Source organism: Delphinus delphis, chromosome 2 (assembly GCF_949987515.2).
Source record: "Delphinus delphis chromosome 2, mDelDel1.2, whole genome shotgun sequence".
Classification (NCBI taxonomy): Eukaryota; Metazoa; Chordata; class Mammalia; order Artiodactyla; family Delphinidae; genus Delphinus; species Delphinus delphis.
The window spans coordinates 163,086,785-163,102,376 of NC_082684.1; the positions used below are offsets into that span (position 1 = coordinate 163,086,785).

Genomic DNA, 15,592 nt, shown 5'->3' on the forward strand with positions numbered 1-15,592 from the left:
CTGATTTGCTAAGGAGAAATAAATAGTTGAGTGAAATATCTACGCTTCCCTACCAAGATTGCCTGTAAAAAGTAATAAGAAGATGACTAGCCTTTTCTTTTTAAAACGTCTTAATGATCTTTAATAGAGATCTGTGGTCACCTTGGAGGAGATGAGTCCCCCAAACTGTAGAGCAGACAGGACAGGATGCTCAATTTTCACTTCTAGCTTGCAGTCCTCAGGGAGATGGGACCAGAGAAATTCCTTTCACTGCCATTGCTCAAAGCGAAAGGAACTTCAGCATGCCAATTCTAGCATACCATCACTACAGGTCTCCGTGTTCCAAGACAAGAATTGAGGACCCACCCCATTCAGGAAGATTTTAAGGGAGTCCAGGCAAAATGTGAAGGACTTACATGCAGATTCACATTGCCAACCTGAGAACTGATAAGGAATACATATTACAGTTTATGAGAATAAAAAACAAATACTCCAATCTTAAACATTCTAATTTATTTTAATTTGAATGTCAGAGGCATCAAAAACAATCAAATTATCTTAAATTTCTACTTTTTAAAGAGTATTTACTAAGGAAAGAAGGCATTCTTATGGGCCTCCTTGAACCACTAAGATTTTTTTTTTTTTTTATCAAAGAACAAAGGGAAGGGAGAACAGAAAGTTTAGTTGATTAACGAATGAGATCTCGTGTTAATCTTATTTTATTTTACTTTTTTACATCTTTATTGGAGTATAATTGCTTTACAGTGGTGTGTTTCTGCTTTATAACAAAGTGAATCAGTTATATATATACATATGTTCCCATATCTCTTCCCTCTTACGTCTCCCTCCTCCCACCCTCCCAACCCCACCCCTCTAGGTGGTCACTAAGCACGGAGCTGATCTCCCTGTGCTATGCGGCTGCTTCCCACTAGCTATCTATTTTACGTTTGGTAGTGTATATATGTCCGTGCCACTCTCTCACTTTGTCACAGCTTACCCTTCCCCCTCCCCATATCCTCAAGTCCATTCTCTAGTAGGTCTCTCTCTTTATTCCTGTCCTACCCCTAGGTTCTTCATGACATTTTTTTCCCTTAAATTCCATATATATGTGTTAGAATATGGTATTTGTCTTTCTCTTTCTGACTTACTTCACTCTGTATGACAGACTCTAGGTCCATCCACCTCATTACAAATAGATCAATTTCGTTTCTTTTTATGGCTGAGTAATATTCCATTGTATATATGTGCCACATCTTCTTTATCCATTCATCTGTCGATGGACACTTAGGTTGTTTCCATCTCCTGGCTATTGTAAATAGAGCTGCAATGAACATTTTGGTACATGACTTTTTGAATTATGGTTTTCTCAGGGTATATGCCCAGTAGAGGATTGCTGGGTCATATGGTAGTTCTATTTGTAGTTTTTTAAGGAACCTCCATACTGTTCTCCATAGTGGCTGTACCAATTCACACTCCCACCAGCAGAGCAAGAGTGTTCCCTTTTCTCCACACCCTCTCCAGCATTTATTGTTTCTAGATTTTTTGATGATGGCCATTCTGACTGGTGTGAGATGATATCTCATTGTCATTTTGATTTGCATTTCTCTAATGATTAATGATGTTGAGCATTCTTTCATGTGTTTGTTGGCAGTCTGTATATCTTCTTTGGAGACACTAAGCTTTTTATATTTAGAGAAGCTATTTCTTTTTTGAAGAAATTGCTATTGGTCATTCAGATTTTCAAATTCAAAAGAGAGACTGAGAAAAAAATATATTAACTGTGTGCCGAAGAAGCATTGCTTCTAACACACCACTTTTAAGCACACACATTCAAAAGCTAGTTTTTAATCCTGTTTTATAGCATGTACCATGAATTTGGCAGGAAATTCAACCAAACCCTTGTTAACTTGTATTCTGTTATTTCTGGTAAACAAGAATGTATACCTAAGCTTTCACACTCATATGCAAACACACTCCACCAGAGAAATTCTGGCACATTCACTGCTTAGAAATAAACCTCGTCTCCCTTTGAGGCACAAACTAGTCTCCAATTCTGAACTTTCTGAAGGCCATCCATATCAGAGGACATGTCCCTAGTGTTACAAGCTTCATCACGTATGTCGCTAAATATAGCAGAGGTAGTGAAATCCTCTAGGACTGATGGTATATCCAATTTGATCCTTAACCTGATTCCAAATCCATGAACTTGAAAGATCATCCCCTTGTAACGAGAAATAAAAATACTCTCTGATTTATATTTATGTTAATCTATAATTTGAATATTCTCTATTGGTATCTGAAAGAACTGAAATCCATTCACTGTTGAAAAATGTGTAGCTTTTGAGTTTGAGACAAATGAAAAAGTAAAGTAATATTGGACACTGGTGAAAAGTGAAGTCAATTTTTGAAAGCAAGAAATTAGCCTTGTTCTTACCTTATAGATAAAGAAATCAAGTCCCCACCTTACAGATAAAGTTAAGAAGGGAATAAATATTTTAAAAAATCATCTTACACAATAATGTGAAAAGAATACAATTTAATTATGTTTTTGCTTTGGTTTAACATTTTTGGTTTCGTATCAAAGTTACCCACATTCCTGGTATCTCATTGTTTATTGACATTCATCATTTTATTCCATGACAATACTGCTAACATATGTTTCTACTTCTTTTTTTGCCAACTATTACATTTTATCTCATTTCCAGATGTGGACAAGGATGGAAGGGAAATCGTTGCCATGTCAAGGTTAACCCTCCCATTGCTGATTTCACGGACACTCAGAACAGTAGGTTACATTCTGACCACAGTCACTTGAGTTTTGGAGTCTCTAATATTTTTCACTGAATATTTACATTTTTCATTGGTTTGAAATTCCAGATATATGGACCCTCCTGGGTATTGGATTCGCTTTCCTGACGACTCATATAACAGTAGCGGTCTTGTGTTTTCTTGCCAAGAGAAAAGTACCAGTAAGGTAAGTGATGCCTTTGATTGCTGTGGCAGACCAATTTTCTGAAACATTTCATTTGCTATATTTTCATTTCATCCCATATTACATACTGGTAACTTTAGTTTTCCATACTTTATGGATTTATTTTTCTGAGTAGAAAGCAAGAGCTACTTAATGATAATCCCTCTTGTTTTAAATAAAAAGCATTAAGTTTACTTTTCCAATTCTGTTAGGAACATTTTTGATGACACCAGAAAACAGAATCTGACATTCTCCCCAAATTAAAAAGGCATGAGGTGCTGGATGTCCCACTTTCAGGTAGTGCCCGGGGAAGGCAGCACAACTGCCAAAGGGATCCTTTCTTGACTTGCTTAGGGAGGCTGGCTCTAAGCACCAGTGTTTCAGACCAAGACTCCCATGTTCTAGGCAACATACAGAACAGAGGCCAAGAGCTGCTGCAGCTGGAGGACCTCTGTGGGCTGGGCTCATGCATAACTAAGACCTCACAACCTACAGTGCCTTTCAGGACCCTGGGGCTTCCTACCCAATACCCATCTTCCCATCACCTGTGTGGGAAACACATCACCCCAATAATGAAAGCGATTGACTTTCCCATAAACTGAACAAGGTAAGGGCTCAGAATAAGATTTAATGAAAATTTTTAATGGATCTTTATTGGAGTATAACTGTTTCACAATACTGTGTTAGTTTCTGTTGTACAACAAAATGAATCAGCCATATGCATACATATATCCCCATATCCCCTCCCTCTCGAGCCTCCCTCCCACCCTCCCTATCCCACGTCTCTAGGTCATTGCAAAGCACCGAGCTGATCTCCCTGTGCTATGCTGCTGCTTCCCACTAGCTATCTATTTTACATTTGGTAGTGTACATATGTCCATGCCTCTCTCTCACTTCATCCCAGCTTACCCTTCCCCCTCCCTGTGTCCTCAAGTCCATTCTCTACATCTGCGTCTTTATTCCTGTCCTGCCCCTAGGTTCATCAGTACCATTTTTTTTCTTTTTTTTTTTTTAGATTCCATATATATGTGTTAGCATACGGTATTTGTTTTTCTCCTACTGACTTACTTCACTCTGTATTGCAGACTCTAGGTCCATCCACCTCGCTACAAATAACTCAATTTCATTTCTTTTTATGGCTGAGTAATATTCCATTGTATATAGTGCCACATCTTCTTTATCCATTCATCTGTCGATGGACACTTAGGTTGTTTCCATGTCCTGGATATTGGAAATAGTGCTTCAGTGAACATTGTGGTACATGACTCTTTTTGAAGTATGGTTTTCTCAGGGTATATGCCCAGTAGTGGGATTGCTGGGTCATATGGTAGTTCTATTTTTAGTTGTTTAAGGAAACTCCATACTGTTCTCCATAGTCCTTGTGTCAATTTACATTCCCACCAACAGCGCAGGAGGGTTCCTTTTTCACCCCACCCTTTCCAGTATTTATGGTTTCTAGATTTTTTGATAATGGCCATTCTGACTGGTGTGAGGTGATACCTCATTGTAGTTTTGATTTGCATTTCTCTAATAATTAGTGATGTTGAGCATCTTTTCATGTGCATGTTGGCCATCTGTATGTCTTCTTTGGAGAAATGTCTATTTAGGTCTTCCGCCCATTTTTTAATTGAATTGTTTTTTTGATATTGAGCTCCATGAGCTCTTTGTATATTTTGGAGATTAATCCTTTGTCCATTGTTTCATTTGCAAATATTTTCTCCCACTCTGAGGGTTGTCTTTTCATCTTGTTTATGGTTTCCTTTTCTGTGCAAAAGCTTTGAAGTTTCATTAGGTCCCATTTGTTTATTTTTGTTTTTATTTCCATTACTCTAGGAGGTGGGTCAAAAAAAGATCTTGCTGTGGTTTATGTCAAAGAGTGTTTTACCTATGTTTTCCTCTAAGAGTTTTATAGTGTCTGGCCTTACATTAAGTCTTTAATTCATTTGGAGTTTATTTTTGTGTATGGTGTTAGGTAGTGTTCTAATTTCATTCTTTTACATGTAGCTGTCCAGTTTTCCCAGCACCACTTACTGAAGAGGCTGTTTTTCTCCATTGTATGTTCTTGCCTCCTTTAAATGAATTATCTCTTGCACACCTGATTTTGTGGTCAGAGATTTAGATTTGCTGCAAATCTCTGTGTCATAGAGCACTGGATAACTGCATTTTCATTGGTGCCAACTTGTATGTGCCTCCCACTTGAATTTTCCTCAGATGTCCAGTCTGCAATCATGTTAATTAGCAGACACCAATCTTGATATCATCAATTAAGGCAAATTTATTATAAAATGATAGTGTTTGTTAGAAAAAAAATATGACATTTTAATCCATTACTATTAAGAAGATCTTACCCAACTATTAATTCTTTTTTTAATTTATTTTTGGCTGCATTGGGTCTTCGTTGCTGCACGTGGGCTTTCTCTAGTTGTGGTGAGCAGTGGCTACTCTTTGTTGTGGTATGTGGGCTTCTCATTGCAGTGACTTCTCTTGTTTTGGAGCCCAGGCCCTAGAATGCATGGGCTTCAGTAGTTGCAGCATGTGGGCTCAGTAGTTGTGGCCCATGGGCTCTAGAGAGCAGGCTCAGTAGTTGTGGCACACTGGGCTTAGTTGCGCCACGGCACATGGGATCTTCCAGGACCAGGGATTGAACCCGTGTCCCCTGCATTAGCAGGCGGATTCTTAACCACTGTGCCACCAGGGAAGTCCCCTATTAATTCTTTAGTTGTTTCTTATGTGCCTAAAATATGTCAGACAATGTGGATACAAATATGAATGAAAATCAGTCTGGACTTAATGTAGTGGGGAAAAACAGAAACAAAGCTACTAAGTGAAATACTGGTTTTGTGCTAGGAAATACATGTATTAGTCAGTGTTCTCCAGAGAAACAGAAAGATAAGATAGATAGATAGATAGATAGGTAGAAAGATAGCTAGCTAGTTAGATATCCTGTTGTTTCTCTCTTTCTCTCTGTGTATATATATATCTTTAAATATCAAATACATAATATATATTTAATGTATAAACATAATATATTATATATTATACATATTATATATTATACATAATATATTATACAATATATATCATTAATATATTATTAATTATTATATATATTATTATATATATATAATTATTATATAACTATTGTTATATTACTATATTGTCTTATCATGTTTAAATATATCAGTATATAATATATAAAGATATCTCAAATTAACATATCTCTATATAAAGAATTAGATATTCATATATTACATTTATGTAATATCAGTTACATAAGTTATATTTATTAATATTAATGAAATAATCAATATTTTAATTGTATTAATAAGAAAATTAATCATGTAATATGTTAAGAGAGAGGGATTTATTTCAAGGAATTTGCTCCTGTAATAGTGGGGACTGGCAAGCATGAAACTTGCAGCAGAAATTCAAGTAAGGGTTGATGGTGCAGGCTTGAGTCCAAAGTCTGCCAGACAAGCTATCCGACTGGAAACACAGGTAGGATTTTCTGCTGCCGTCTTGAGGCAGAATTCTTTCTTCTTCAAGAAATCTCAGTCTTTACTCATACAGCCTTCAAATAAGTGAACGAGGCCCACCCCCATTATGGAGGGTAACCTGCTTAAAGTTTGCTGACTGTAAATGCTAATCACATCTGCAAATTCCTTCTCAGCAACATCTAGACTAGTGTTTGAGCAAACAGCTGAGCTCCATAGCCTAGTCAAGTAGACATATAAAATTAATCATTGCAGTATGTAAATAAGTTGTCATATTAACCCAACCAGTGGGAGTCCTCAGAAACAACCCTAAATTTCACACCTTCTTCAGCTTCCTACTGGACAGCCTGGACTGTCAGGGCTATGGAGAGACCGACCTCTCAGGCAGACATTGGTGGTACCACAGCCCAGCCTGACAGAGCCACCTCTCCTTTCTCTCCTCCATTTCTGTCATTCTTCTGTAATTTTATACCTTCACTTCCTCTTTGCTCCTCACTGCTGACTTACCGCCCTGTCCTCTTCTCTCTCACTAGTACCTTCTCTTCTGATTTCCAAAATCTAAAGACAGTGGTTTTATTCCCTATAACTCCCCCAAACAAATATCACTCAAGACAGTGATATTTGTATTTCTCTTGTAAGTGATCTCCTGAATTGTTCACTGCACACCCTGCCCCAGAGGCCACAGTGAGGAAGCTCCTACTTTGGACCTGCCTCGGCCCAAAGGTGGGGAAGACCCAGCCCAGAGCTACCACGATCCCTCTGCCAGTCCTTTGGATTGGGGGAGGCTTACCCTGAGGCCTCAGAGACTTCCCAAGGATTTGTGGCACAAATAGTTTCAAGGGAGTCAATTTACAGAAGCTCAAACTTCATAGATTCTCTTCTAAGAAGGGTGCATTTGGCCCCAGGGCATTGCCTCTCCTGTTTCTTCTTTCCCAGATGTCCTCATTACCTTACACTTATCCTGAAACTTACCGAAAAGAGATTCCTGTAGCAAAAGAGATTTGAGATAAGCAATATTGAAAGGGAAACAGGAGATAAATCTTTGCCAAATTTATCTTCTCAGTTTCCCAATTTTTCTCTGTCGCTCGTCCTCTTTCTCTCCTTTCCCACTTAGAATTTGAAATCATGATTTTTTTTTTTAATTGAGGTATGTTGTTTTACAACGTCGTGTTAGTTTCTGGTGTACAGCAAAGTGATGCAGTTATATGTGTATATTACATATATTCTTCTTCGGATTACTTTCCATTATAGGTTTTTACAAGGTATCAAATATAGTTCCCTGTGCCATACAGTAGTGCAGTAGTACAGTACAGTATTTTATATACAGTAGTGTGTATCTGTTAATCCCCAACTCCTAATTTATCCCTTCCCCCCACCCTTTCCCCTTTGGTTTATTTTCTATGTCTGTGAGTCTCTTTCTGTTTTCTAAATAAGTCCATTTGTACCATTTTCTTTTAGATTCCCTGGGACACATTTTAACATATGCCTCTGAGTTTAACAATGAAGTCAGTCTTTTTCTGAAAATTGTTTGATTTGGTTGATTGGATAGTTAGCAGGACTGGCTTTGTCATTTAGATGAGATGGCAGGCAAATTCCATAATTTTAAAAAACTCAATATAAAATATTTCAGAAATTATATTCTTTGCAGCCACTAAACTTATAAAAATTTTAGATATTAACATGAAAATGTACAAGGAGATGCATATTTTTCTAAATTATGTTAGGGAAAACTCAAGTGGCAGAGTTCAAAGACCACTGCACCAAGTTTAATTTTCCACCATCTGCCCCCTCCACATACACCCTACCCTTGGGAAAAGTCTCACCATTTCCCCAAAGTGCATGGCTTTTCACACCCTCTGCCTGGCAGAGCAATACAAACTGATGTATTTTCGATGCTAAGCAAAAATATCCTGGCATCCCTTCAGGGTTAGTCACTGAGTTGTCAGAATGTTATCCTCAAGAAGACAGTTATAGCTCCATTATGTAGTGTTACTACTAAACTATTTCCATATTAACCAGTTCGTATCTTTACATCCCCAGTTTCTAGCATTGTATGAATAACCGATACCCGATACACGCCCATTTAAGGCTATCTATACTTTATTGAACATTATCCATACTTCTGACCATCACCAAAAACATTGCTCGTGTCTACTAATTACTTATAAATTAAAATGTTGCACATTAACTTTTAAAAAATGTCTTTTTGCATGAAATCTTTTAAGCCCTAAAGCAAGTTAGAATGCTTGGCCAAGAGATGGCTAAATGTTAACAGTGACTCACCTTGAAAATAATACCAAAACCTTGAGATAGGCAGGAATTTATGTGAGCAGGAAATTCATCATCCTCTCTAAATAAACCTTAACCTTAAGATTTTTCACTGGATTTTATAAAAAGAATCTGTAGCATAAGAGGCCCTACAGTGACTTGAAAGAAACATTTTTGTATTAATTTCTTAAAAACACAGGATGGAGCACTGCATGCTCAGACAATGCTAAGCACAGCAACGAGACTCTGAAAGTTGTTTTTAGAGATGCGGTTCCTGGATTTTATTATACATTCTCTGACCTTTCTGTTAGCTACTTGCCATTGAATGTATTAGTGAGGACACTCTGATTGCAGGGGAAGAAAGCATCTCAAGCCCCTTAATCAAAATAAAGAATTTAGTGTAACAATGCACACGTCTTCCAGAGCACAAGGGTAGGAGTAAAGAGATCAGACCTCAGGAAGACCTGGACCCAGCAGTGTTCTTCATCTGCCTCTCATCTCTGCTGCTTTTTGCTTCACTCTTGGTGGTTCTCTCTCTGAAAACACACTTCCTTTACTCTCTGTCTATATAACAAAAAGGTGTTGACTAGAGAATGGATGTTTGTTACTCATTATGTCCCCAGATCTGTGGAGAGACTATATCTTTGTTTTTACGTCTCCATTCCATATTCCAAAGGATAACCCTCTGATTAGCCCACTTGGGTCAAGATCCCATTTCTGGTCAAATCAACTGTGGGTGAGCTATGGGGCAGGATCAATAGTACAAACATGACTGCTGTGGGGGGGGGGGGGTGTCATCATGAAAGGTCTCTGAAAGGTATCCACTACACCTGTCCCCATGGTCCAAAATCCACCAAATTTTTACTCATGACACTTTAGAGGAAGCAACAAATGTAGCAGCCTTCTAGAGCTGTTTGCGGTTCATACAAAGTAAATGTGACAATCCAGCCTACACCTAGAAATCTAGATTAAAGGATACAAATAAATAGTGGACTATTGGGGCTTCCCTGGTGGCACAGTTGTTGAGAGTCTGCCTGCCGATGCAGGGGACATGGGATCGTGCCCCGGTCTGGGAAGATCCCACATGCCGCGGAGCGGCTGGGCCCGTGAGTCATGGCCGCTGAGCCTGCGCGTCCAGAGCCTGTGCTCCGCAATGGGAGAGGCCACAACAGTGAGAGGCCCGCGTACAGCACAAAAATAATGATTGTTATTTATATTTCTGATAAGAAAGAAGGTTATTAGGATCCCAAAAGCTATACCAGCTGCCCATGAGGATTACAGATGTTCTTGTTTGAGATTTATGAATAAGTGGCCCTGACTTGCAAATAAAATATCTATCTCTATAATATTATTCTTTCTCCCAGACCCTTTCCCACTGCTGACACCCTGTATGATAATGTGGCTCTTTGGAGGCAGAAGTTTTACTTCTCTTCCAGTGTGAGATCCTGGCATAGACCTAACCTGGGCCCAGCGATGGGTATTTATTCTTAGTCAAAATCAAAACCTTACTTACTCTATGCCTCAAGGCATTCAGCTGCTCTTGCAGCTAGAATGTCACCAGTGAGCCTGTCCTTGGTCCCTGAAATGAATACTTAGTCTTGGCAAACTGGAATTCCACTAGCGGCAATGACCAAGGTCGTCTCATAACGCTTGCGAACCTTTGCTCTCTCCATATGTGCATTTGCCCTCGAGAAGTACAGCTGTTAAGATCCACGAATCGAACTCCTCAGTCTCAGTCCTTTGTGCAAACATTGGCCATGCTCCGCCAAACCCTGCTAAATGTTTACTTTGAGCTAGAAAAGCCAAATGAAGGGCAGGGTTTTGAAATCTTCCCCTTAAAAATGGGATTGGACCATGTGTGATAATGATGATTTCTCCTCTTCCTCCTCCTTCTTTTTCTTCTCTCTTTTTTTTTTCAATAAGAATCTTATGCAGCCTGTTCTTTTATACTTTTCCCTTCATCCTCACCTTTGTTTGTTTGTTTTTTTTATCCTGAAATGGTAGAACAGGCCCATAAAAGAGGCCTCAAAGGAAAAAGAGTTTTGTCCCAAACTGGTCACATCTCTGCTCCTCTCAGAAAAGCCCCATTCCCTACCCTGTGGCCGGGAATTTCGTGAAGTCAGAACTCCTCTTATTCAGAGTGGAGTGAGTAGTGCACCGGGGCAAGCCTTGGCATATCACGTAGAGGTGATATATTCTGGGGAGCCAGCAATTCAGATGGATGAAGAGGACTGCACAGGGAAGGTAGCAATCGCATAAAGACTTGAAGGATGGAGAAGCCAGGCAGAGATGAAGAAAGAGGGTTCCTGAAAATAGAATGTGGAAACTTATGGTTTTCAAATTGACTGACAATGCTATAGAATGGGGGTGGGAGAACTAATTAGATTACACTTAGAAAAGTATACGGTAGACAGGTGGTTAAAAGTTTTGAATGCCTATTTTAAGGAGATTTCAACTTATTTTCAAAAATTGGGCTAAGTGCTGGCTATCTTCTGTCTGTCCCCCAAGTCCACCCTCTACACTTCTCACTGAACAGGATGGAGAGGGTAGAAGGTGGATCTGGAGACCTGACCTCTATGCACTGCATTAACGGGCTGAATTTATATTCATCTGAATTCATATGTTTGGCCAAAGTGGAGCACCTTGAGGGAGGAAAGAGAGAGGGGGCTGGGTATTCATAACCCTGGCTCCTGTCTGCAGCATGGCTCCAGCTGACTGCTGGCAGTGACAGGTCCATGAGGAGCCCCTATGCATTCCACAGCTGTACCCTTCTCAGTCTGCCTCCTTCCAGCCTAGGGTGGTAACAGGCGTGATGTCATTGGCCCAGCCTACTGCACCATTGCTACTGGTTTCTTCATATTCTGGCCAAACCTTTGCAAACTGTCACTTGATCAAACACTCCTCAAATTTCCTGGTTTGAGTATGTCAGCTATTTCCTGCTAGGGCCTTAACTGATGCAAGCCAGGGAAGTGTTTTAAGAATGTAAGAAGGCTGACAAGATCATATCTGTGGTTCAAAAAAGAATGCAGAGCATGAGAACCGATTAGGAAAAGCTTAAGAAAGCGATCTGCAGTCTAGAGACATAAGCCTGTTTGAGAGGTTAGATGAGAGACAGTGAGAACTTGAACTTGCGCAGTGGTGACTGACCTAACATAGGACGTGAGGAAGAAACAGGGGTCAAAGTTGATCCGAGGATGTTATATCTAGGCAGCTGCACAGTTGGTAATGCCACTAACAGCGATCCAAAAATCCAGGAAGAAAATCAGGCTGGGCAACAGGGAAGAAAGCTATTTTGATATTCTGTATTTTCTTACACATAAAATGAGGAAGTTGAACTAAATTTTTCCCAAATGTCTGTCATGTATATAGGCCACCTCCACAATTTAGGGCATGACTATATATTATGTTTACTATTCTTTTTATTTATTTACTTATCTTTAAATAGACTAGAGTTTGGTCTTTTGGGCCCTGAGTATTCCCTGGTTGTGATGTAACTGCATTAAGCCTTTCAGCTATTAGGGTGCCTTTTATCTGACTGAGTAGTATCCTACCTTTATTTATTTATTTTTTTTGCGGTACACGGGCCTCCCACTGCCGTGGCCTCTCCCGTTGCGGAGCACAGGCTCCAGAAGCGCAGGCCCAGAGGCCATGGCTCACGAGCCCAGCCACTCCGCGGCATGTGGGATCTTCCTGGACGGCGGCATGAACCCGTGTCCCCTGCATCGGCAGGCGGACTCTCAACCACTGCGCCACCAGGGAAGCCCCTACCTTTATCTTTGCATTACAATTTCCTGAGAGAGTCAATGCCTATTTTAAAAAATTTTTAAAGTATCTAACTTACGATATTAAACCAGGCACTTGGCAAATCTTTCTGTATGGTGGTCTTGACCACGCAGCTGACTGATGGTTAAGAACAGCAATATCTGGGACTTGGTTATCATTCTATCCACTGATAAAATCTCTGGGAAGCAGAGACATCAGTGACTGTTTACTCTGCTCCTTGCCTAACACACAGTGTGCATTTCATAAGTAACATGTAGGGCAGATGAAAAATAAGATGGCTGGGATCTGTAGATTTGCAGTAATACATCAAAGTCTTGGAATTCAGGCTCTATGGGCTGATTATGCCCAAGACATTGAATGCGTGATGCCAGCTGCCATCTTTCCAGACTCTAATGGCCAAGAAGAACTTGTTGGTCAAAGGAAGATAGAACAAATTTTCAGAACTGCTAGGCTTACTTCTTCCTTTGCCATAAAAATAAAACATAAAAAGGGAAAACTTTCACAAAGGCTAACCACAGAAGTGTCATCTGCGAATTTTCCCAGGTCATGTTGGACAAAAAGTAAGCACTCCTACCTCTGAGCTTCCAAAGCGCTTTGTTCTCAGCCTTGTTTTTCCCTTGTCAGATTGACTTTTGGTTTGAGATATCCCATAACAGATTGTGAGCCTCTTAGTGGTAGGGTCCTTGTCCTATTTATATTGATATTCCTTAGAAATTCATCGTAGTAAATATCTGTTAAATCAAACGTCTCAGCCTGTTTCCAGTAGGATATTTGAGCGCAAATGAACATTTTATATTCCAAGAAATATTTTACTTGGCCTCAATGCTCCAGGATTTATTCCTACTATAAAACTCTCAGATGACTCTTAAAGTTAGGATATCATTGTTCGATATTCTTGAAGAATTTCAATCTAACTTGATAGACCTTCATGCTATTCTATAGAAGCTGAAAGCAAATAAAGGAAGCCCAAATGAGCCCTACATGTATGACCCTTAGCAAAATCATTATCGGGGTCCATGATGGGCTACAAAATCAGCCCATAGTCAGAAGCTTACATCCTAGAATATTAATGAAGGACATTAGAGAATACCAAAACCCTACAAGTATGAACATTCATAATGTATGGAAGAAACACCTGAGCATCAAAACACCTGGGCATTTCAGGGAGGCAGGAAATTCAATTTACTTTAAAAAGTGATGATATTCACTCCTCTCAATATCGTCCTCACACTATACCATTTAATTTGGATATCTGTACGTGTGACAGATTTCACCCTGGCATCTGACAATCTAATCTAATCAATCTAACTGGTAATCTGATTACCAGTTTTATTTATAAGGATATTATTACTCTCATTCTACTTTCTTTCATGAGTACATAGATTAACTCTTAAAGTAATATTCATATTTATCAAATGAACAAAATTAGGAAATTCACGTGAATTTCAAAATGATTTGCTGTTTTTACTAAATAAGTAGTAGCTCTTTAAAAAACCAGTTCCCTGGTCATTTATGATATTATTTGACTATGCAAAATCAGCTTACATGCGATGTGTCAGGAATATAAGTCTGGAATAATGCAAGTTTCGTTGGTGTGTACGTGTGTGTGTTGTCACTGCAAACTCTCCCAAGTTGTTTCAAATCTATTGTCATTGGATACAGACTCCAAATAGTCTAAGAAATAAATTCTGTGTAAAAAATATAAAGAGCACTTTACCGTATAATAGCCGCATATTCTAATTATTTGATCTGAAATAGCTATTTTGCCATTTTCATACAGGTGACTATTTGGCAGAAATAGTCCCCAGGGCAGGATTCAGCGTCTTCTCTCTGTTCACTATAAATCTTACATTAGCAGGAAGACAGCATTTCAGTCCTGAAATATTTCAATGTTGCATGTGTTTCCTCATATCCACGCAATCAGAGTAGAAGAATGTGTTGTAGGAAATCAGAGTTGCTCCTTGAAAGAGGTAACCTGTTTAAATGAGGAAGGACAGGAGGCAGTAAAGAAAAGTGAGGTGTGTGCCATTAGCAAATGATTTAGCTCTGCTATGGCATGTAGCAAATACATTTAGTTCCTTTTGCTGGAGAATCAGAATTCTACATGTTGTTCTTTATTAATGTTACTAGAGGGTAGGGAATTTCAAAGAGGGGAAGATGGGATCAGCTTCATCATTTTTCTTCACTAACTGCTTTGCCATCCTCCTGACAGACTCTTTTCTGCTTTCAAATTATGTTTCACACAATTTCTCCTTAAAAGCATCCTCAGGGACACTCTTACAAGTTCAACAATCTGTTTACTGTGTTGGAATTTCTAGTTCCCTAATGAATCAAAGGACAGAATGACAAGAGAACTTGAAAGACCAGCTTATTTTTGTCTTTGTAAAAAGAAACACATATATCAGAAACTCTCAGCGATTCATTTATGTACTTGTTGGCAAACATTTATTAAGCATCTGTTATGTGCTGGGCACTGTGCTAGTCGCTGGGAATAGAGAAGTAAATGATAATTTACACTCTGTAAAAGTGTAAATTATATAGAAAAGCAAATAATGTCAATTCTTCAACAAGCATATATGAAACACATGCAGTTGCTTCCTACAAAGGTCTGGAGAAACACAGGTAAAAGAGAGGCCAAATGTGTATATGCCCATGACTCTCTCTCGCCCTGTCACAGCTCACCCTTCCCCCTCCCCATAACCTCAAGTCCGTTCTCTAAGAGGTCTGCGTCTTTATTCCTGCTTTACCCCTAGGTTCTTCATGACATTTTTTTCTTAAATTCCATATATATGTGTTAGCATACGGTATTTGTCTTTTTCTTTCTGACTTACTTCACTCTGTATGACAGACTCTAGGTCTATCCACCTCATTACAAATAGCTCTTGTGACAGCCTGGAGGGGTGGGATGGGGAGGGTGGGAGGGAGGGAGACGCAACAGGGAAGACATATGGGAACATATGTTTATGTATGACTGATTCACTTTGTTATAAAGCAGAAACTAACACACCATTGTAAAGCAATTATACCCCAATAAAGATGTTAAAAAAAAAAAAAAAAGAGAGGCCAAGTCTCTTTCAAAGGTGTAAATAATATGGTG

At 39.1% G+C, this 15,592-nt stretch overlaps 1 protein-coding gene across 1 annotated transcript in view; it reads left to right on the forward strand.

The window, feature by feature from the left end:
* The window catches only part of MALRD1 (MAM and LDL receptor class A domain containing 1), a 593,611-nt gene that overhangs the window by 560,664 nt on the left and 17,355 nt on the right, over positions 1–15,592 (forward strand). Inside the window, exons 38-39 of the mRNA XM_060003111.1 lie at positions 2,685–2,764; positions 2,857–2,953. Coding sequence (XP_059859094.1) covers positions 2,685–2,764; positions 2,857–2,953 — 177 coding nt within the window. The remainder of the gene's footprint in view (positions 1–2,684; positions 2,765–2,856; positions 2,954–15,592) is intronic.